Below are 25,057 nucleotides of genomic sequence, written 5' to 3'. Positions count from 1 at the left end.
CTGACACTCAAAAGATAAACGCAGCAGCTGGTTCACTGAGACCTACAGCAACCTATACCTTAATTTCTTTCCTTTCCATTCAAAATCCTTTTATGTCTTCTTCCACCCTTTTTTTCTTTCCTTCTTCTGAGAGAAAACTTCCTCAATCCCTCCAGCAACTCTATGGGCACTTTCCCTCTCATAAATACATTACTTTCCCAACCCCCCAAAAGCCTGTGGTGTATGTAAATCATTAACTATAAAAGGGATCACCTTGGGGATTGTGTAAACTTCCAGTATGAACTTAGCCCAGAACTTCTGCTCCTCCCTCTGAATGTCTCCACCAATCCAGGCAAGGCACTCTGGGCACATCTTACTTTTTCCAACTGTCAGACTACATTTCCCTCTTCTTTTGGTTACTACCAGGATCAAAGCAGATGTGAGAGTTCAACTTTAAGGGGTGCTCTTCTAGGAAACACGTCTGCCATCATCTACAGCTGTGTTGGAATCTGTCAGTTTAGTGAGTATCACCTTATCTGTCTCCTATGTAAGGTTTTCTGGGCTGGCACATGTACTTTTGAGCAAAGATAACAAACAAGCAAACAAAACCAGCAAATCAAAAATGCTCTCACTGAAATCTTGGGCAGCTGGGGGTTTTCTATCAGAATTTCTCAGTTGCTGTGTAATACTATCTAGTAAGTGACTAGGAGTATGTACACACAAAAAGGCTATAAACATAACAGCTGAGTTTTTTTCACTTTAAGCTTTTCATGCTAATTATTTAAAAACTATGTCCATATGTTAACTTGTTAAAATGTTTTGGAAAAAAATTCAGTTGAGTCCAAGTAGCATCTGAGTTTTTCAATGTACTGTCTACGTAGCTCCCTACACTACTCAGTGGCAAGTAGGAATCCACCTTCTGCATCACCCAGAAAGTATGCAAACTACCTTTAGGAAACTTTGGGAAACATATGCATGCAAACTCAAGGAAACAACCTGGGGGCAGTCCCTTATCTCCATTAGGTGATCAAGCATAGATTTAAAAACTCTGTGTAGAAGTTTAAGGCAGGGTCATGTTAGTTTGGGGAGAATAGTAGGGGCTTTATCTTGCTTTGAGGCTATATATGCCAAGCCACTGTTATTACTTAAATTACTTGATAGGGAAGGTATTTATGGAGATGTGGGGAGGTTAAAACCCCTTGCACTGCTGTTTATATAGATGTAGAGGTTGCATTTCAGATGATACATTGAATACTTTCAAAAGCCAGTCTGACCAGCAGTGATACTGTCTTTATTAGAAGAGTTTTCTATGGCTCAGCATAAAAATCTGGTCTCACATTGGGAAACTTGTGCCAGATCTTTCACCTACAAAGAACATTAGAAGCCTGGAAAATGGATGTTATGAAATGCTAAAATCGCTGAAAAGACAGGACAAGAACTTTGCTGGGGAAAAGGCTATCTTATGGTTTTGATGACAAGGATGTTGAGATTTTCTTTTTGGTATAACAGAATGGTTATTTAGGCTCATCTTAAGCTCCAAATGACAGGCCAATTTTCTCTTCAACGTATGTTTGAAGGATTCTGAATGCAGTGGAGAAAATAGTTTGAAATTTTCATTTTAATTGCAAAACAATGAAAATAATTCAAATGATGATTGATAGAGGACTGGCTTAAGATATGGGGCAGCTGTTCATTGGAATTCCATGCAGCCGTTTAAAAAACAAAACAAAAAAGCAAAATGAGGAAGATCTCTGTGTACTGATATGGAAAGCCCTCCATAGTTTTATTATAAATTTTTTTTTCCAGTGGAAAAACTAGTGTGTATTCTAGACTACATGATGTATAAAAGTGGTGGAGAAAAAAAGAAACTATAGTCATTTGCTTGAATACACATAAAGAAACTCTGAAAAGATACATAGAAATAATAATAGTGGTTTTCTGAGGAAGCAAGTGTGGGATGAAACTGGGCAGCTGTAAGACTGGGGGTGGGAGGCAGATTTTTCACTATGTACTTTTTATGATTTTTTGAAGCATTTGAAGATATTATCCCCCAAATTAAAAATAAAGTCACAGCACTAAAAACTTAGTGTTGACTACTTAACTTCTTCCTTCCCACTGAAGTAAACATTGTTAATTCTGTAAGAAGGGAGAGAGCTGCCAAATATGCAGAATGTAACTTGCCAACAAATAGCAGGGAAGGGTGGTTCCTCTTACTCAATCCCCACTCCCAAACAGAATGATGTTTGAAGATTCAGGGGCATATTTCTGTTCTAAAGAGCAGCCTCTTCTAGAGTCCAAGAGAACTGCCAAGTGATCTCTGGTTAACACTTTTTCTCCCACAGTCCTCAGATAAGAGAGCAATGATGAGTAATAGTTTACTAGTTTCCTTTTAGGAAAATCTTATCTTAGGAATGCTTCCTCTCAATTTTCCTGTATTTTCATGTTTCATATCACTCCAGTTCTGAGCTAATATCAATATAGATTAGCACTATCCACAAGAATTTTCTGCAGTGATAGAAATGTTTCGTGACTGCATTGACCTATACGGCTATAGGTCAGTGGCTATTAAGCACTTGAAATGTAACTAGTATGGCTGAAGAGCTGATTTTTAAATAGTATTTAAGTTAATCTAAATTAGCCACATATGAACAGTGCAAGTTATCACACAATTCTGGTTAAAGCAGGAGAGGCACTTCTCAGGTCTACTATAATTTTGAGTTATTAAAAAACAAAACCTGTGTGCAGAAGTTCTGCCTTCTGAAAAAGTCATTTATTCGTTCAACAAATATTTACTAAGCACTTATTATGGGCCAAATGCTATTACAATCCCCATGAACATAACAGACAACACCTATATCCTCCTAGACTTTACATTCTAGTGCAAAGATTAGCAAACTATGGCCCATGGGCTAAATCCAGTCCTCCATTTGCTTTTGTACAAGCTGTGAATCAAGAATGATTTTTAAATATTTAGAAAAAAGCAAAAGAGGAATAACAATTCATAACATATGAAAATTACCTGAAATTCAAGTTTCAGTAGCCATAATTAGTTTTTTTTTGTAACACAGTTATGCCTATTTATTTATGTATTGTCAGTGGCTGCTATCTCAACCAGAATTGAGTTGAGCAGTTGCAATAGAGACGGAATGGCCCACAAAGCCTAAAATTTTTATTATCTGACCCTGTACAGAAAAAGTTTGCTGACTCCTGTTCTAAGGGATAGTAATATGCCAGGCACCATGATAAGCACTGCATGCTTTATCTCATTTAATCTTTGGGACAACACTCTGAGGAAGGTTCTATTAGTCTCTACATTGGTAAAATGTGAAACTGGGGCCTGAAAATGAGTATTTCTAATAAGCTTCCAGGTGATGCTGATACTGCTTGTTCACAGATCATAACCTGTCGATCAGGGACTCTCTGCCTTGGCTGCACATTAGAATCCTCTGAGGAAATTTTTAAAAATATGATTCCCAGGCCCCAACCCCAGAGATTCTGATTTAATTGGTTCAAGGACCAGGCATCACTACATTTATAAAGCTTTCCTCATGAATCAAATATACAACCAGTGTTGAGAATCACTGCCCTAATAAAATCTTATTGAAAGATTGAAGGAAAGTAAAGAGAAAATCCAAAGACCAACATTCTGGTTCTAACTCTCATATCACATTAAAGCAAGTTGCTTCCCCTCTCTGGGGCCCTGTTTTCTTTGCAGGTGAAAAATAAGAAGGCTCAAATCAGATGATTTCAGAGGGCTCAATCTCACTGCCTTGTCAGGTCCTCAAACAGATAGGTCAGAAGGTCAGAAGTACCCAGGTCTCCCCATGCACTGGGTGCAAAAAAAAAGATGCCCAAATGCCAGGTCCATTTAGGGTAAACTTTATGGCTGGTGTCCATTATTAATTATTGTGTGGCAATTTATCAATACAGAAATGCTTCCACATAGCTACTCTGCCTTCCATACCATAGTTAGAATTGCAGTTAAAAATGATGATTTAATGATTGTGAGAGTAGTGTTTCATTGTAGGAAATTTGGAAGATTACACAAAGTATAAAGAAGAAAACCCTATAAACCCTAGAACTGTGTTTTTAAACAGCCTCATTTGTGAGATAGCCAAGTAAATGACAGTGTGATCAAATGATTTCCCACAGAAGCAGGGAGGGCTGGGTGGCCCAGAGAGGCCTCCCCTACAAAAGTCCTAAAGGCTAAAGCCCTATTATTATGTCTCTGGTAAATGCCACTCCAAGCCTGGATTCAAACATAGCGTGGGCTCCTATTTGGAACATGAGAACTGGAGCCTATAAACTAGAGGATCTTTGACAGTGCTTTCATGCGTAATTGGTACTGAGCTACCTCAGTTTCTTCATCAATGGATTATCCACTGTGAAAAATTCTCCTAAACATTTATGCACTCCTTTTGAAATCTGTAGGTGAAAGATATTAGATTAAAAGTTTAGCCCTTTGCTTTCACTGAGAGTAACTGGGTGACCCAGATCTTTACTTCTTTAGAAATGTATGAGGGTGAGTCAAAAATTATTCACACTCTGGCTGTAGAATTTATTTTAATTAACTTTTAGAAAAGACAAATACATCATTTTTTGACATAATTTCCTTGCTTTTCAATACACTTTGTCCATCTGTCAACAAGCTTTCACATTCCCTCATTAAAAAATGTCTTAGGTTGAGCTGCAAGCCATGAATGTACCACTGTCTTCACTTCTTCATCACAAGTGAATCTTCATCCTCGTAGGGCTGCTTTCAGGGGACTAAACAGGTGAAAATCCGATGGAGCAAGATCAGGACTATAGGGAGGATGCTTTAACACCTCGAAATGAAGTTTTTGCAGAGTGTCAACAGTGTGGGCAGAAGTGTGAGGACGTGCATTGTCATGCAAGGTCACAACCCCCTTGGATAGCAGTCCTTTGCGTTTAATCCAAAGTTTAGGCTTCAGCTCTTCAATAAGCATCTCACTTGTAATGAGCACTGTTGATTGTTGAACCTTTGAGCCATGGCTGATTTGCAAAGGATTTGCCACATAATTCATCTATTATCTATTTGCCACATCACTCATCTATTCGACAGAATCATTTCATGTGTATGCTCAACGTCGTCATCAGCCATGGATGTGGGTGGGTGTCCAGCTCCTTCTTGATGGCTAACACTTGTGCGACCTTTCTTGAACTTCTCTATCCATTCATACACACTTTTTTGTGACAAAACACTTTCTCCATATTGTGCACAGTCTTCAATAAGTAACGGCACCAGGTACACCCTCAGACCACAAAAAACAAATCACTGCAAGCTGCTCTTCTTTCATCCAAATCACCCATTTTTGCTCACACTGCAGTTACAAATGAACTGATGTAACACGTTCACACCTGCACAGCAGTGACTGGGGAGGCAGTAGCCTTGAACAGAAAGTGCTGATAAGACAGTGCAGCCAACAGAAGTTTTAATATAACTGGAGTGTGGATAATTTTTGACTCACCTCATATATGGGAGGCAATAGCCCTTAGCAGTCAGAAGAATGGGCTGGGACCAGACAGTTCTGGGTTCAAATCCAACCAATGCCTTTGTTACAGACTGAAGGTTTGTACCCTGCTCCAAACCAGTTGTTATACTGAAGCCTTCATTTCCAATGTGATGGTATTTGGAAATGGAGCCTTTGAAAGGTATTAGGTTTAGATGAGGTAATGATGGTGAGGCCCCTGATGGGATTAGTATCTTTCAAGGAGAGGAAGAGAGACCAGAGCTCTCTCTCTCCCTCCACTATTCCACTATGTGAGGACACAGAGAGAAGGCAACCATCCTCAAGCCAAGAACAGAGCCCTCACCAGATAACAATCAGCCAGCAGCTTGATCTAGTGTAACAGGGAAGAGCTAAATCGGACTCCATGCTCAATCTGTTTCTTTGACATTAACCTTAGCTTCTCGATGCTTTTGTTATTATAATCATACATGATGGCATGCTTCAGGGAAAACTGCTGCCTCTGCCTGAATATTAAACTAAAGTGCCTCTGTTCAGCTCACAGGCAGGCAAGCTGCCCTGCCCATCTGTGAATGGCTGCAGAGAAGAAATTAACACATTCCCTCACTGAGGCTGGTTATCCCCAGAAATGTTTTGCAAAGCTGATGGCCCTTTTATTTTACTTCCCCACCACCTCTCCATCTCTATTCTACCACTTTACTTTACTTCCTCACAGCCTCCCCCTCTCTGATTCTATAAAAGAAACAGGCATCCAGACCCCAATAAGATGTTTTTTTGGAGACACTAGTCTGCCATCTTCTAGGTCTGCTGGCTTTCTGAATAAAGTTGTTTTCCTTGCCTCAACACCTCATCTCTGATTCATTGGCCTGTCATGCAGTGAGCTCAGTGAGCTTGGACTCAGTAACAAATTTGGCTCAGCCAGCCAGGAGCCTTGCTGCTCCTGACTAGCCAGCCCTAGTCAGGGAATATTGGGGCAAGGCCCTAGCAGCTGCCAGGACCATTTGTCCTGAGGATCTTCCCTTCAAAATTCCCTGAAGTGGCACTGGCTACCCTAGCACTTGGCAGTTGAAGCAAGGAACTGACAAACTTCAATGTGGGGCTACAAGTCAACCGACTCAATTTGATTTTGTAGGGTAAGTTGCTCCAGTGTGCACACTGGGAACATACTCCCCTCCCAATTTGGGCTTTTCCTCTATGGGATAAGCCAATTTCTCTGATTGGGGTACTCTGCTGGAGGGGGAGGAATTGTTGGACCCTACCTAATTTTGGGAACTGGTTTGTTGGGAACTAGTTCATTGGTTTTTGTAGGGTAAGTCTACCCGATCTGGGAATTAGTTCCTTGGTTTTCATCTTAGTTTTGTCTTGGTTTTGTGTGCATCAGTGTTGGAATTTGTGCCTTTTGTGTTTGAATTTGTCTGCGTCTTTTGTGTTTTGGTGTTATCAAACTTATAAAAATGGGAAATATTCCATCAATCCTGAAGGAGAGCCCTTCGGGGCATATATTAGATAAATGAGCAAAACATAGCCATGAATCTATGACTAAGAAAGGCATGATATACTATTGTAATAGGGTGTGGACCTAATATATGTTACAATCAGAAGAATGATGGCCCATGAATGGCTCACTCAATTACTATACAATCTTGCAGTTAGAAGTATTTTGCAAAAGAGCAGGGAACAGAGATGAGGTTCCACATGTAGGAGCATTTATGCTATTGCATCAGGAGGAAAAGGAGTCAAAGGGCTGCCACCTTATGGTGCAGCAATCTGAAGGAAAACCTAAGGGGGGACATATTCTAAAAGGGGAAGAGGGAGAAAATGAGAGTGGGGACATATTGCTCCAGAACTGAAAGCTCCCTCTGGCCTATCCAGCTCTTCCACTGGCAGAGCAGGCTGTACCAGCAGTTGTTCCAACTGCCCCCCACCTCCCCGCTCCATGCTCCCATCATGTTCACTGCTTCCTGTTTCCCCTACACATGGGGATCAAATAGAATTTTCTACATTAACCCCCAGAGCACAGGGACATGGTTTAGTTTCACCATCTAAGGCCCAACAGGGCACCCAATTTGATCAGAGGCCACTTCTGCAGCAAGACAATGTCCCTTGTGCCAATATCCTGTAAGAGGCCAGGGGACTCCCTTGGACTTGAGGTGTCTGATTCTTACTTCCCCACAGGAGCCCCAGATAACATTGAGAGTGGGGAACAAGTTGATTTCAACTTTCTAATAGATATGGGTGCCACATATTCTGTGGTAAACACCAAGGTGGCACAGAAAACATCTCAGTCTATCCTGGGCACATGAGTTTCTGGAGAAGTACAAAACTATTCATTCTTACAACCTCTAGAAAGACAACTAGGGGACCTCACCCTACAGGGCCATGGATCCTGAGCAAACGTAGATCCCTCCTCCCCCAAGGTACAGGCCCTTTCCGCTAGGCATTTCATGGCCCAGTCTGCCCCAGAAATCAGACACAAAATTCAAAAAGCAATTGCTGGTCCTCAGACTCCAATGTCCAATTGGCTTGTTCAGTTTTCAGTAATAGGGATATGGCTGAATAGGCTGAACACACTCAGAGAAATATACAAAAGGCCTAAATGATTGCAGTGGCTTTGTCTACTCAGAGACCAACAAAGGGGAAACAAAGTCATCCTAGGAGAAACATGCCTGTATCTTTGAGATACAAATGTCCTATCTGGTCTTCTCAGAAGCACGTATCTCTACCATCTCTTTAAAATGTAAATTTTGAAAAAGAGGTTATAGTAATTTAGAACTTGATTCATTTTCCATAAATATTAGTAAAAAGGGTTTAGCCACCTAGACAAGTGAGCTTGATTTTTTCCATCTGCCAGAAACCCAATCTCAATTCAACCTTTGTAAGCTGATGGATTTTTACATTGCTGTACCTGACTCAGGGTTGAAATTTTGAAATGCGAACTATTGATGTCTCTCTGTTTGTTTGTGTTTGTATGTATCTTTGTCTTTGGATAACATTGCTGAGGTTAATCTGTAAATGAGCTATTTAATTGGCTTAAATAAAAAAAGTAAGCACTTACAAATCAAAAAATTCTAAATACAAGAGAAATTAAGCTAAATGAGTTTCAACTTCATGTGAACTGGGAAATATTTAGTATTCAATTAATACCTGTAATACCTGGAATTAATGTTTAAGTTTGTTGATCTAATTAATATAGACATGTCTTTAGGGCCATCAACATTAAGTATAGTATTTTCACTGCAGCTATGTTTAATAGAAGTTAAATGAAATCTTGTTATATCTGTTACAAATTTGTCAGCAAGAAAAATAACTTGATATGATGAAACTTTAAAGTAAATGAGATACGAGTTTTTAGGTAAACTATAAGAATAATCATGTTCTAAAAAAATCATCTAAAATAATTTCTTCAGGTTTTGGTAACTATTATTTGTCTCTTGGTTTTCACCAGAAATTAAGGTTTTTAAGAGTTAGGGATTCTAATTTAAATACACAATTAAAGTTACTGAAAATAACAAAATATTTCAGTATGGTAAAATGTGTGTTTTCAGTTAAGAAGGTATGAGAAATGGAATTACACTTTACTGAGAAAGTTTTGTAGTTGGTCAGGATTAACTAAATTTAGATTGAAGGTAACTAAGTAAATGGATTTTGTTAAGTAAGCTAATACAAGCCTGGAATTTGATCTGTTAGAAGTTCTCTTTTTTGATAATAGCTTGCATGAGCTTCTGTGCCCTTAGGTGATCTGTATTTGTTTTCTTTCAATCATTTTGTGATTTGGTTAAACGAATATTGTGTCACAGTGAGCTGTGATCCTGCTGTGTTTTAAAACCTTTTTGATGCTTTTAACAAAATTCCCAAATATCAAAATCTGACAAAAGCTTTTTAGCCTCCAGGTGGCTCTGGGATACTTTGGAAGAACATCTTTAAGACATCTCAGAGAGAAATGTCAAATTGTTTATTTGGTATGTTAAATTACTTCAAAAACATTGTCATGTGATTGGAGATGAACCTTAGGTTATAGTGTATGGATAAATGTTATTTATATAGATATTCCAAAATTTATATTGAATCCCTAACATCTGATATGTCCTGTTATGTTATCAATCATAATACTAGTTATTTTAAAATGTTATATCCAAGTTTCCTGCTAATTACATTGCACTCAAAATTTTAACCATGCTATTTTAAGCTTTGTCCTGATGCTATTAAGAATGATAAAAAGGAACTTTTAAACAAATATAAGTTTCTGATAGCTTTTAGATAATATCACTGGACTGGGTAACAAATGACAAAACTAATGGGAAATGTGATTATTTCATCCAGATCAATGGGAATTAATTACATGGGACTGAATGAACTGGTAAATATGATTTATAATTTTATGACTTTGGGAAATATACTGGCTTTAATCCTGGTTTTACAGAAAAACCTTTTATCTTATGCCATGACCTACAACAAGTTGATAAAGTATGCCTTTGTAAACAAAGATGAAACATTTATCTTTTTCTCCCTTCCTGATCCTGCCAGAATTTGGTGTTTCCAGCTAGCTCTCCTGTGGACTTGATATTATGCTAATCATTGTTTTAATTTGTTCTTTGTTTCCAAATTGTTTGTGCTTTGTGACTCTCTGCTGCACTATGTCTTTGTCAATGTTACTAGCCGCATTACTTATATCCTGTCTATTTTATAGGATTGTTGTCTCTTAACAGCACCCAGTGTGTAACCAGGCTCCAACAAAATTTCTATGGCTAAACATCTTAAGGAAATCATGTTTATAACACAAAAAATTGTAATAATGTGATTCTAGGTATGGGAAGAAGCAACAAGGGAAAATGTCTCCTGGATCATAACTAGGTAGGGGATCCAGAGAATCTTTAATTATCAATAGGGCCTAATCCAAAAATTAGCACCTGGAGTGTCATCTCAAGAATTTTCACCTGACCTGGAATGAGACTTTCAGTACTGTGGGACAAAATTTGATCATGAAATGTCTCCCAAATACTGGTCAAATTCCTGGCCAAGAGGAGAATACCTGCCATCTAGCACCCATCAAACTGCAGCCAGTCCCTATGGTGAGCCCTGAGAAAACTGAGGATGTAAAAATACAGGATACAGTCCCCATACAGCTGTGGTACATCCAAAAAAAAAAAAAAATTTCACTGAGCCCAGACTCTTGCATCATCCCATACATAGAAAAATGCTAAATTCTTTACTTGAGATGTGGCCTTCTGGGCTTGAAGTCCTCAAAATTCATGATAATGCTCAACTTTTGGGATGTGAATATTTTTAAGTCTACAGGTGGAAAGTAGACACTTCCAAATTGGAACAAAAGACAAATCTCAACATTTGGAACACTGACACCAATGGCGGACACTCCCAGAAAGATCCATCTGAGGGAGCAGTTAGAACGTTGCCACCTCTTTTTCCACAAGATTGTGGAACAGACATTGACAGTGGGGAATTTTAACAGGAAGAGCTAAATTGGACTTCATGTTTGATCTGTTTCTTTGACTTTAACCTTTGCTTTTCACTGCTTTTGTTATTATAATCATACATGATGGCCTACCTCAGGGAACCCTGTCCTTCTGCCTGAATATTAAACTAACATGCCTCTGTTCAGCTCACAGACAGGCAATCTGCCTTGCTCACCTGTGAGTGGCTGCAGAAAAGAAGAAATTAACACATCCCCTCACCAAGGCTAGTTATTCTTGGAGATGTTTTGCAAGACTGATGTCCTTTACTTTACTTCCCTGCCACCTCTCCCTCTCTCTTCTACCTTTTTACTTTACTTCTTCACAGCCTCTCCCTCTCTGACTCTATAAAAGAAAACTGGCATCCAGACCCCGATAAGATGGTTTTTTGGAGACACTAGTCTGCCATCTTCTCAGTCTGCGGGCTTTCCGAAAAAAGTCATATTCCTTGCCCAACACCTCATCTCCGATTCATTGGCCTGTCGTGCAACAAGCAGAGTAAGCTTGGACTTGGCAACACTAGGGCTTCCCAGTTCCAGAACTGTGAGAAATAAATGTCTATTGTTTGAACCACACAACTTATGGCAGCCAGAGATGACTGAGACAACTTCTTACTCATCATTTTCTCTATCTGCAAACAGAGATGATAATAGTATCCACTTCACAGGGTTACTCTGAAGATTTAATGATAAATTGTATGTAAGTAAAACACTGAGCACAGTGTTTGGAACATAGTGAGTTCTCAGAAAATGGTACTATTATGATGATTAATAATAATAAAACAACTGTTTGGGGATATGGCTACCTTCAAGACAGAAATAAACACATGTCTTTTTGCTTGTCTTTTAGATGGACTGGTCTCTACAGAAATCCTGAGTGCTAAAATATTCAACAAGACTGATGCTAACTCTTGTCAGCATGCAGATACTACTTCATGCCAAATGTTTTCAGCACCTAGCAATTCCTAGTTCTGTGAGAACATTGCATAAAGATTATAGGACAGTTATCCCTCAGAATTTCTCCAACTATGAATCCATGAAACAAGACTTTAAACTAGAGATTCCAGAATATTTCAACTTTGCTAAAGATGTCCTGGACCAATGGACTGATATGGAAAAGGTATGGAGCAACAAGGGCCAGTCAGACTGCAGTTTCTTAGTTGAGAGTGATTTTTCCCTCAAGGATATTTGGCAATGTCTGGAGACAATTTTGTTGCCATGATTGGGGGAGGTGTTTGCTAATGGGTATAAGCCAGGGGTGCTGCTAAATATCCTGCAATGCACAGTACATCTTGTTCAACATGTTAAGAGTTCCATGGTTGAAAAAGCCTGGGTTATAAAAATGTATGATTATAGGTTAACTTAAAAAAAAAAAAAACCAAAAAGGAGCAGAATGAAAAGTGAATCCAAGAGTAATAAATGGTGGGAAATGAGGCATAGAAAGAGCATTGAGAGAAATATAAAGGGATGCAAGAGTTCTAACTTTATGGAAAGGAAAATAATCAGGCTAAATGAGAAATGACATGTGCTGGAAGAAGTGACATGGCTCCCAACATCTAGAAATAAGGACATGAGAATTATTCCCAAATACTCCAAGTATGTTCTAACTAATGACCTGTGAATTTTCTTCAAGGAAAATATTCCATTAAGTCAGTTGAAATAGAATTTAGCACCATTAAATCTATGACTGGTTTGTCTTTCCTCAGGCTGGAAAGAGACCTTCCAATCCAGCCTTCTGGTGGACAAATGGAAATGGAGAAGAAGTGAGATGGAGTTTTGAGGAACTGGGGTCTTTATCAAGGAAATTTGCAAATATACTTACAGAAGCCTGTGCCCTGCAAAGGGGAGAGCGAGTAATTGTGATTCTGCCCAGGATCCCCGAATGGTGGCTTGCAAATATAGCCTGTCTTCGAACAGGTTAGTAATGTCTGCGATGTGATCATATTTAAACTATGGTGGATGAGAGATTTTCCAAAACATGTAAGTAATCATGAGAAATTAATTCTGGCAAATTATTTGAGGAACTATACACAATGTGGTATTATCCTCAAGAACCTTAGAAATATGTTGGAAACATGTCATACCTTTTGACTTAAACTATGAGTTGAGTTTTTCATAATGAAATAAGTTTAAGTGAATGCCAATTGACAATCGAACACCTTTATACCTACTGCTTTTCTGCTCCTATAGAACCCGTGGTCATCTGTAACTCAATCAGTCACAAACTCAATGAACCCACCCTAGTTTTCATTTCAAACTTTTATTCTTCTCATGGTTAATTACCATTCTTCTGGTGCCCTAAGCCAGGCATCTACTCCTCCTTCCTCATCAGTTCCTACATCTTGTAAATTTGACTTCCTACATGCCCCTGGAGTGCCTCCTCTTCTCCAATTTCATTGCTATTGCCTTACTTCATATGTTTACTATCTCCTGAATGGATTTTCCCCAAACAATCCCTAATTCTGGTCTTGTGTGTGTCCACACCCCACCTCAATCCAATTCATCCTCCATAGCCAGTGTTCTTTCTAGAGCACACATTTTATCCTTTTATCTTGCTGCTTGATATTATTTAATAACTCCCTGTTGCCTACCAGCTAAAATCTGAACTTCCTTAGGTGTGTCATGGTCGGCTCTAGTAATATTCCCTTTATTTTTCTCATTTCCCCACCCTCATAACCTTTGCTCCAGCCATGTCAAATGGTTTCCTATAAGTTTTGTGATCTTTCTCATCCTCATGATTTTGTGCACACTACTTTCTATGCTTATAAAGACTTTCATTCACACTTAACCACCTAGACAACTGTTACTAGACCTAAAAGTTTCAACTCTAATGTCACATTCTTGGCACCCCCACCCTCATACCCCAGTCTAAGTGCTCTCTTTTTTGTCCTCCCCCAAAGAAATACATATGTGTTTCAATTTTAACCTGTACAGTATTGTCTGGATGTGCTATTTGTTTATAAATCTGTCATTCTTATAGGACTATGAAAGCTCCTAAAAGGCAATGACTGTGATCAAAAGATTGGCATACATAAATCTCTGTGAAATATTTGTTGAATTAACATCGTTATTATCATAATAAATCATTATGTTAAGTAACCATTCTTAATTTATTATAATCATTACTTGCATTTGAGGAGAGCTATATGCTCTAATGTCATGTGTACATATAAATTATACACTAGAGTTGCAAGGTCCACTTTTGCACAGTTTTTTAACAAAATGTCTACTTTCATAAATGCTGCTTAAGCTCACTGTCTTTGTAACAGACTATTTGATTGACAGGACCAGAAATCCATTCATATTAATTCAGTTATGAAGGAGAATTATTGACTATCTATTGGAGAATCTTACAGGGGAAAAGTACAGAAAGAAAAACTGGCCTCTGCAAGATAATAGGCTATTCATCAGGTAGCTTCTATCTCTATTTCTTTTGATATGAAGCCACAGGGCCTCTTGTCTGCCTCTCTCAAGCACCTGCTTCTTTGACCTCTTTCTTGCTAATGCATGGTTTCTCTTTATTTTGGTTGGTGCATGGCTTTGATTTGCCAGACAAACATCTCAGGCCCTAATAGTATGTGTTGTGTCCAATATCCGCTCAGTCTCTTAAAATTTAAGGCACAATCTGATTGGCACAGTTTGGGTTAGGCCAATCAGAAGTGATCAGAGGCAGCTTTAACTGATAAAGCTTGGTTGCTAGGGCTGTGGGCAGAAGGAAGGCAGATTATCTTAGAAGTGAGAATGAGAGGGAGGCAATAAATGGTAAATCTAATATACTAACAATGCTAAGTCTTCATGGCAGAATTAGAAATGAGCTCACAGTTATTGGATTTCCTAACAATTTTCCCTTTAAATAAACCTTCGCTAATTTAAATATTTGCAGGGACTTCAGTTGTTCATGTATCACGTAGGGCTATATACATATATGATAAAATGATAAAGAAAGACAAAGGAATAGTTAACACAATATTATCATGTTGTGGAATAGTAATAGTAACCACAATAATATCATGGCTACCTGATAATTTGGGGCAGAGCACACAGAGGGCGTCAAACATATTGCTAAATTCTCTTTTTTAAGATGGGTGGTGCATAATTATTTTCATACTTTTTAAAAGGGAATTGTAAATATACACTACATAAACTCTGTTGCACAGTTGATATTTTTTGCAATAAAAAAAGAAAAATGTATAATTGAACAGTGTCTTTGGACAAGTCTTAAAATGTTTGGAAATGCATTACTAAAGGTGAGAGTAGTGAGATAACTGTTAATGTGCATTCAAAAAGGGAAAAGTACATAGTACTGAAGAGAGATAATGTTAAAATACAGCATTTGAAATCAGAATTAGTGGGAACATGAAGAAATGTAAGTTCTTCAGCTCTGTCCAAGATTTACTGAATCTAAAACTGGGGTAGAGATATACAAAACCTAGAAATCTCTGTTTTAACAAGCCCTCCAGGTGATTCTGATATATGTTCAAGTTTGAGAACCACTGAGCTAGAGGAAGTGAGCCTCTACCTTACTGGGGGCCCAGAGAATGGCAAGACCTTGGTAAATGGAGCCAATCTGGCCACTGGTCACTAACCAGCTAACGTTAGTGTGTGGAGAGTGGAGCGCTGCATCTTGCGGAAGGCCTCTCATTACCGTGTTTATGATACAGTGTATAAAATGATATTACCAATTTATTAATTGCCTGAAGGGCCAAAAGTCTGGCATGAGTAGTCCCCTCTCTCCCTGTTAACATACCTACATGAGAAGACAAAATTTAGCCAGAAGTTTATTTAGTGGACAAAACAAGTAACTTTCATAATTCTTTATTGGCACTGGGGTTTGAAAGCCCAGTTCATCCACCCATCTCTTTATACCCACCATCCTTTCAAGCAATAAGTGTTTACTTGGCATTTGCTATGTTTTAGGAGCTGTGGGATTTAGGGTCCAGTGGGAGAGAGAGTCAGGAGTCAAGAAAATACACAGTGTGATAAGTGTGACAAGTGCTATAAAGGAAATAGCACAGGAGCCATCAGAGTATATAAAAGGGGTACCACCATAGACTGAGAGAAAGTCAGGGGGATATTTAAGTTGAAACCTGAGGGATGAGTCAGCCAGTGGGAGAAGGTGTGGGTGATGGGAGCATTCTAGGCAAATGGAAAAGCTTCTGCAAAGGTCTTGAAACAAGAAATAATTTGTAGATTTGAGAAAATGAAAATAGTCCAGTGTGAACATAGGTACTGGCTACAGGCCACCTCATCCCAGGGACTATAATATGTGAAACCCCATAACAGAGACTTCTCCTCTAGACAGGCTTGGATCAGTACTGTCAGGATTTGCCTCAGTAAGTCTCCTTTTCCTATGTTCTGTGGCTGCAATATCCCTTTCTGAGACCAATTTCATATTAATATATCATATATCAGGGTATGTTTTAATCTTGCTGCTCTGTGAATCATTATGTCTGTTTATACTGACTATGAATATCTCTGTTCTGATCTATTTTATATTGAGTTACAGTTTAGTTCTTGGAAGACAATCTATTTCCCTTATTTGCAAGTTCTCAGAGAGGTATGCCGTATAGTCCCCAGTGCCAACAACAAACGCATATCACATTTTAGTTTTCAAACTCTTCTGTATGTCTTGTAGGCCAAATCCCTTTACAACAGAAATCTCAGTATGTAATTATTAAAAAAATATTAATTGCCAAGAATTTGTTCCTTTAAGTAATATTTACCACACACACACACAAAAAGCTAGTATAACACCCAATCTCAGCATACAGATCTTGAAGAAATTTCTATAATCCATGTTGTCCTCCTGGAATTATAATAAACATTTACTCATTTGCTCATTTTATCTTCAAAAGAGCCTTATGATTAGGAAGGGGAAGTCTCATTTTATAAACAGGGAAGGCGAAGCTTCATAGATGCGGGAAAAGGAACATTAAATCATTTGCCCAAAGGCATTCAGAAAGTCAATGTAGAGCCCAGTGTACTTTGTAGAATTTTCTAGAAGTTTTATAAAATTTCAAAATAGGAATAGTTCTTAAGAATGAATTATACCCCAATAAAATTGTTTTAAAGAAAATCATCTAGGTGGGATAAGTCAGCATCATGGTAGCATGAGATGTTTCCTTTGTTTCTCCCCTTCAATTTACAACTAATAAAACATACATAATTCTACAAAGGTGCCTCTGCCCAAAACACTGGAGCACCAGAGAGATCTACACATCTGTACATCTGAAGGTGGTGGAATGGCATGTGGAGGTGGAATTGAGGGAACAGTGGAGGGGGTGCCATAATCCTGGCCCTCTGGCCACAACAGATGAACACGCAGCCCTAAAAGAACCCAGTGGTAGCAGGAGAGGTGGTGCACACAACTCCAGCTTCCCAGCTGCAGCAGTACCTGCAGCCAAAGGGAATCAGGTAGCAGCAGCAGCAGCAGCAGCAGCAGGGCCTGCGACCCCCACCCCAGCCACAGTGGTGCCCAAGACTCCAGCACCCCTGCCCAAGGCAGCAGTACCCACAAACCTAACAACCCCAACAACCCCAGATGTGGCAGAAGTTCCTGCCATCCTGGTGCTCCCAGTGGTGACGAGCAACAGCAGCAACACTGGCACCGGGACCCCAAGGCACAAGCAGCGATAATGAGGGCGCCAGTGACACCTCTGGCAGAGGTGGTAGAGGGTGGAGAATGCTGATGCAGGGCAGGTCAGGTTAGGGGAAACCAAAGACTTGTGCTATAGTGCCACCTACCAGAAAACAAAAGAAAGTCTTCTAATTACCAACCTGTTGACTTGTTAGAATCAAAGTATTGATCAACAAATCTTACCTAATAAGAAAGGTGTTCACTCCTTCAAATGTGTGGGCAGAGGAATAAGTCATCAAGCACTGTGAGAAAGCACAGTAACACGGTATTACAAAAAGAAAGTGACAGTTCTCTAGAAACAAAACTTAAACTCATGGAAGATTGCAATCTAATAGAGAATTCAAAATGGCTGTCAATGAGCTACAAGAAAACTCAGAAAGTCTTTTCAGTGAGCTTAGGAATAAAATTAATGAACAGAAAGAATATTTTACCAAAAGACTGAACCTCTAAAAAGAAACAAACAGAAATTCTGGAGCCAAAGAACTCAATAAATGATATAAAGAATGCAATAGAAAGCATTGGAAGTAGAACAGACCATATGGAAGAAAGAATTAGCAAGCATGAGTACAGAAATCTAGAAATGATCCAGGTAGGAGAGGAGAGAGAAAGTTTTTTTTTTTTTAATGAAAAATTTCCAAGAGAACCATTTGATTCCATTAGGAAAGGCAACATAAGGAGATGAGAGGGAGAAGTGAAAGAGAGTTTATTTAAACAAATAAACTTCCCAAACCTGGGGAAGGAACTGTATGTACAAGTCCAGGAAGCTAATTTCCTCAATTATGTACAAGTCAAGAAAGCTAATTACCAGGAAGCTAATTACCTCAATGCAAAAAGACCTTATCCAAGACACATTATAGAAAACTGTCAAAAATCCATGATAAAGAATTTTAAAGGCAGCCAGGAAAAAAACACAGCAACATAAAATGAACCCCCATTAGGCTATCAGATTTCTCAGCAGAAACTCTGTAGGCCAGAGGAGAGTAAAATGACATGCTCAAAATATTTAAAGATAAAAAATGTCAGCCAAGAATACTCTATCCAGCAAAGTTATCCTTCCGATATAAAGGAGAAATAAATGCTTTCCCAGACAAACTAAAGCTGACGGAGTTCATCACCACTACACCTGCCTTAAAGAAGTGTTGAGGACTCCTCGAAGATGGCAGGGTAAGAGTACATGGCACTAATCTCCCCCCATGAAGACATCAAAATTGCACCTACATGTGGAACAATTCTCACTGAAAACTAATTGGAAACTGGCAGAAGGACTCCTGTACAACCAAGGCTGTAAGAAGGACACACATATAATTGGGTAGGATGGGAAGAAATGTGACCTGTGCCCCTGGGAAGGAACTCAGAGGAAAAGGGAGATTGCTTGGGTGGACACCTGCCCTAGGGAGTGAGTAGGTCAAGCCACAGGTTGGGCATCTCAGCCCTGGGGACCTATGTGGAGGATACAAGACCCACTGGCTGCTTGGAGAAACACTGGTTTAGATAGAAAGGCTGGAGAAGCTTGTATTCCACTTGTGAGGAGCACACAGGTGCTGGTTTGCCCCTAGGCAGGGCAGAGAGAGGTCTGCCCTAGCAGCTATCAGGTTTCCTGAGACCACCTCACTGTGTACCCCAACCCAAGCTGACCAGTTCCCCCTCACTCCATGCCACAGCATGGCACTAGATCTAGGGCAACCATGACTGGTGAAAAGACACGATGATGGCCTCAGACACTTACACAGACAGAACACTGGACCTCTGTAGGCACACAGGCCCCATTTCCTTTACCCTCCCCACCTTTGGGGCCAAGGTCCTGGTATGGGGAGAAAGAAAAACATACACTTAAATGGAACAGTACCAGCTCAAGATGGCCAACAGGCATGTGAAAAGATGCACAATGTCACTAACTATTAGAGAAATACAAAACAACTAGATATTACCTCTGTCAGAATAACTATCATCAAAAAGCCTACAAATAGTAGCACAGACATATATATACTACCAACTGTAAAATAGATAGTCAGTGGGAAGTTGTTGTATAACAAAGGGAGTCCAACTCGAGGATGGAAGATGCCTTAGAGGACTCGGGTGGGGAGGGTGGGGGGGACTTGGGGGGGGGAGTCAAGGAAGGGAGGGAATACGGGGATATGTGTATAAAAACAGATGATTGAACTTGGTGTACCCCCAAAAAATAATAAAAAATAATAAATAAATAAATAAATAAAAAGCCTACAAATAACAAATGTTGGAGAGGTTGTGGAGAAAAGGGAACATTTGTATACTGTTAATGGGAGTGTAGGTTGGTGCAGCCACAGTATGGAGATTCCTCAAAAACTAAAAATAGAACTACCTTATGACCCAGAAATTCCACTCTTAGGTATATATCTGGGGAAAAAATGAAAGCACTAATTCAAAAAGATACATGTGTCCCAATGTTCGTAGCAACACTATTTACAATAGTCAAGACATAGAAGCAACCCAAGTGCCCATCAACAGATAATTGGATAAAGAAGATGTGATATGTATATAATGGAATATTACTCAGCCATAAAAAAGACTAAAATGTGTAGCAATATGGATGGACCTAGAGAATATTATGCCTAGCGAAATAAGTCAGACAGAGACAAATACTGTATGATATCACTTATATGTGGAATCTAAAAAATAATACAAATTGATGCATATGCAAAATAGAAACAGACTCACAGATATAGAAAGCAAAGGGTGGAGGAAGGGGGTAGGGACAAATTAGGGGCATGGAATTAACAGATACAAACTACTATGTATAAAATAGATAAGCTACAAGGATATACTGTATAGCACAGGGAATTATAGCCATTATCTTGCAATAACATAAAGGAGTATAATCTGCAAAAATACTGAATTACTATGCTTCACACCTGAAACTAATATGATATTGTAAATCAACTATACTTCAATTTTAAAAAAAGAAATGTTGAAAGTCTTTTCTACCAAAAACAAAAAGGCAAAAGTACACAAAACCTTGAGGAAGGTAATAAATAGAATCAGAAAATTGCAACTCTATATCAGAATAGGTTGTTAAACAATTATATGTAGCATAAAGGTTAATGGGGAAAAGCAATAAAAATAACTACAGCTACTTTGATAATGAACTCAGAACAAAAAGATAATATGAAACAAGAAAAACACAAAAGGGGAAGAGAAAAAGGACAGAAACTTTATAGGCAAATGAAGATAAGATGTTATCAACAGTAAAAGGACTATTTTATCTATGAGACATTTCATGTAAACCTCATGGCAATCACAAAACATAAATCAGAAGCTAAGACATGAAACATAAAAAAAGAGAAAATTGAGAAAAACATCATAGAGAACCACCAAACTAAAATGGCAGAAAGAAACACAAGGAAAACAAAACAATTGAGATATAGAACAACCAGAAAACAAAAGATAAAATGGGAGTACTAAGTCCTCATTTATCAATAATCACCCTAAATGTAGATGAATTTAGTTCATCAGTCAAAATACAAAGAGTAGCTGGATGGATTAAACAACAAGACCCAACTCTATGCCCCCTCCAGGAAACTCCTCTCAGGTCTAAAGACAAACATAGCCTCAAAGTGAAAGGATGTAAGATGATACTCCAAGCAAACGGCAGCCAAAAGAAAGTGGGTATAGTCATACTTATACCAGAAAAAATAGACTTTAAGCCAAAAAAGGTACTAAAGGATAAAGATGGACATTATATAATGATAAAGGGGACAATCCTTCAAGAAGACATAAAATTATTGATATATATATGTGTGTGTGTATATATATATATAAATACAGACACACCTAACACAGGAGTAGCAAAACATATAAAGCAATTTTTTTTCATATCTCTATTGGAGTATAATTGCTTTACACTGTTGTGCCAGTTTCTGCTGTACAACAAAGTGAACCAGTGTATTTATCTATATATCCCCATATCCCCTCCTTCTTGAGCTTCCCTCCCACACTCCGTATCCCACCCCTCTAGGTCATCACCAATCATCGAGTTGATCTCCCTGTGTTATGCAGCAACTTCCCACTAGCTATCTATTTTACATTTGGTAGTGTATATATGTCAATGCTACTCTCTCACTTTGTCCCAGCTTCCCCTTCCCCCCTACCCACTGTGTCCTCAACTCCGTTCCCTACATCTGCATCTTTATTCTTGCCCTACTACTGGGTTCATTAGTACCATTTTTTTTTTTAGATTCCATATATATGTGTTAGCATACGGTATTTGTTTTTCTGTTTCTGGCTTACTTCACTCTGTATGACAGACTCTAGGTCCATCCACCTCACTACAAATAACTCAATTTCATTCCTTTTTATGGCTGAGTAATGTTCCATTGTATATATGTGCCACATCTTCTTTATCCATTTATCTGTTGGTGGGCATTGAGGTTGCTTCCATGTCCTGGCTGTTGTAAATAGTGCTGCAATGAGCATTGTGGTACATGTATCTTTTTGAATTATGGTTTTCTCAGGGTATATGCCCAGTAGTGGGATTGTTGGGTCATATGGTAGTTCTAATTTTAGTTTTTTAAGGAATCTCCATACTGTTTTCCATAGTGGCTATAACAATTTACATTCCCACCAATAGTGCAGAAGGGTTCCCTTTTCTCCACACCCTCTCCAGCATTTATTGTTTCTAGATTTTTTGATGATGCCCATTCTAATCAGTGTGAGGTGATACCTCATTGTGGCTTTGATTTGCATTTCTGGTATTGATATCTTTTCCTGGTATTGATATCGTAGAATGAGTTTGGGAGTGTTCTGCCTTCTGCTATATTTTGGAAGAGTTTGAGAAGGATAGGTGTTAGCTCTTCTCTAAATGTGTTCCAAATCCCTTTTCTTAATTGTTTTGGGTTTGTATTTGTAGGTGTTTTCCTTTTCTTGTGTTTCCTACTTAGAGAAGTTCATTTAGCACTTGTTGTAAGGCTGGTTTGGTGGTGCTGAATTCTCTTAACTTTTGCTTGTCTGGAAAGCTTTTGATTTCTCCCTCAAATCTGAATGAGATTCTTGCTGGGTAGAGTATTCTTGGCTGTAGGTTTCTCTTTCAGGACTTTTAGTATATCCTGCCATTCCCTTCTGGCCTGCAGAGTTTCTGTAGAAAGGTCAGCTGTTATCCTTATGGGTTTTCCCTTATATGTTGTTTGTTGCTTTTCTCTTGCTGCTTTTAATATTTTTTCTTTGTGTTTAATTGTCATTAGTTTGATTAATATGTGTCTTGGTGTATTTCTCCTTGGGTTTCTTCTGTATGGGACTCTCTGTGCTTCTTGGACTTGGTTAATTATTTCCTTTCCCATGTTGGAAAAGTTTTCCACTATAACCTCTTCAAATATTTTCTCAGACCCTTTCTTGTTTTCTTCTTCTTCTGGGATGCTTATAATTTGAATGTTGGTATGCTTAATGTTATCACTGAGGTCTCTGAGACTGTCTTCTATTCTTTTTATTCTTTTTTCTTTTTCCTGCTCTGTGGCATTTATTTCCCCCATTCTATCTTCCAACTCACTTATTCGTTCTTCTGCCTCAGTCATTCTGCTGGTTATAGCATCTAGAGTATTTTTAATTTCAGTTATTTTGTTATCCATTGCTGTTTGTTTTTCTGAGTTCTTATGAACTGTTTCTTGTACTTTCTCCATTTTGTTATCGAGATTTTGTATCATTTTTACTATCATTACTCTGAATTCTTTTCCAGGCATTTTTCTTATTTCCTCCTCATTTATTTGGTCTTGTGGGTTTTTTTTCCTGCTCCTTTGCCTGCATGGTGTTTCTTTGTTTTCTCATGGTTGTCCAAACTTTTGGGGTTGCTTGTCCTGGCAATAGAGGTGTCTATAGAAGACTGTCCAAGCCTCGGACTAATGTCCAAGTGTTGGATTAAACAAATACTAAGTCTAGGAAGCACATACATGTATAAGACACACAATTACTGAATCCATTAGGACATAAAGCTCTGGAAAGACCTGAAAGAACCCCAGTGTGCTCTCAGATATTCAAAGAGAAACCCAACAGAAATTGACAACTGAAACAGAACAAATCAGAGACAAAAGCAAAAGCAAACAAACAAACAAATAACACCTTACACATACAAACACTAATCCAGGGAGATTTTGTAAGCTAGGATCAAATATAGAAAAGAGCTAGAGTACCACCAGACAGAATGGAGCTTCTTAGAATGAAATTAGACAATTGTACTAAGAACTAAGATAAAGACAAAAACCTAATATTAAATACCAAGGTGGTGCGTCATCTGGAGAATAGAGCAAGGAGTCTGAGCAGATCAATAGTGTTGCTTATAAGTATGTTAAGATGAAATAAACTAAAAATGGCTGGAAGAAAGGGGAACAGAAGAGTGTAGTGTGATTCAAAATAAGCAAATAAAAAGAAAGGAATAGAAATGTATACAAGATAGGGATGAAAGGAAAGTATGAGAGATATATTGTCCGTACTACCAAAAACTTAGTTAGAAATAGAAGTATATAAAAAGGCAAAAAAATAAAAATAGAATAAAAAATAGCATTAAAAAATTATATTATTAAACTTGTAGATCCCTTAGGACTAAGATCGTAATTAATAAAGGAAAAAAAAATCCGGCACTGATCCCAGAATGGACCAGTTCAATAGGATTGATGCTAATATTTCTGTTTCCTTAGAGTCTCAGCTGTAAGTGTCCTTCTACTCGCCTTGAGTTTTTTTGCATTATTCTGTGGCCAGCAGAGCTTCCTTTATTGTTTGTCTGTAAGCGTCAGTGTGTGGGGAGGGAGAGGGTACAATAGTGGCTCCTTCCCCTGGGAGTGAGTGAGCAGTGGCACACTGTTGTTTCAGTCGGGCTTGGAGGTGCCTGTTGCAGAGGGACGCTGTTGGCTCAGGTGTAAACAGAAAGTCTCAGAGTTGGGTCTCTCTCGGGTTTTTTTTTTTTTTTCTTGGCAGCCTCCCTGCTGACGGTGTTCCAAGGGGTTTTAATCTAGCCCCACCTGAGTGCCTGAGGGTACTTGTTATCCCTGAGTGCCTTAGGTGGCCCACAGGGCATCTCTCTACTGCCTGTTGCAGAGGCGCTGAAAGAGAGAGAGGCTATGCCAGTGGCTCCTCCCCCCCACCCTCGAGCCTGCAGCATCCAACCGCCATCATGGCCGGGCAGCTCTCAGGGGCAGGCACTCCTCACTGTGGACCTCTTCCCTCCTGTCCTCTCGGTCCGTCACCTTACTGGCAACAATGTTTCTCACCCTGAACCAGCTCTCTGGTTCCCACACTCCTGCTCCCGGACCCTCTGTTGAGCTGTGAATCGACTTCTCGGTCAGGGAACGCTGAGCTGCGGTGCAGACCCTCCATGTGTTTCTCACTCCCTCCCGTCTGCCACAGCTCCGCCACTTCACCCTCTTTGAGCCATCGTAGATGCCTCCCTTGGGATAGTTGGGATAGTTGGGATCCTTGCGGTTCTTTCTGGTGTCCGAGGTCATCTGCTGGTGTTCAGCTGGTTCTCTG

At 39.0% G+C, this 25,057-nt stretch overlaps 1 protein-coding gene across 4 annotated transcripts in view; it reads left to right on the top strand.

The window, feature by feature from the left end:
• The first annotated feature begins 397 nt into the window (after positions 1-397).
• ACSM3 (acyl-CoA synthetase medium chain family member 3) overlaps positions 398-25,057 on the top strand; it is a 53,672-nt gene continuing 29,012 nt past the window's right edge. For 3 of the 4 annotated variants that reach the window (XM_057695556.1, XM_057695555.1, XM_057695552.1), the window contains exons 1-3: positions 398-499; positions 11,786-12,055; positions 12,642-12,852. In XM_057695556.1, the coding sequence (XP_057551539.1) occupies positions 11,837-12,055; positions 12,642-12,852 (430 nt within the window). In that variant the 5' untranslated portion in view covers positions 398-499; positions 11,786-11,836. Of the gene's footprint in view, positions 500-9,351; positions 9,428-11,785; positions 12,056-12,641; positions 12,853-25,057 lie in introns of all 4 variants that reach the window. The other variant, XM_057695554.1, reaches the window with a different exon arrangement.

Source organism: Hippopotamus amphibius, chromosome 9 (genome assembly GCF_030028045.1).
Source record: "Hippopotamus amphibius kiboko isolate mHipAmp2 chromosome 9, mHipAmp2.hap2, whole genome shotgun sequence".
Taxonomy (NCBI): domain Eukaryota; kingdom Metazoa; phylum Chordata; class Mammalia; order Artiodactyla; family Hippopotamidae; genus Hippopotamus; species Hippopotamus amphibius.
The sequence above is the reverse complement of the archived record's forward strand: the minus strand, read 5'-3'. Positions and strand labels throughout refer to the sequence as shown.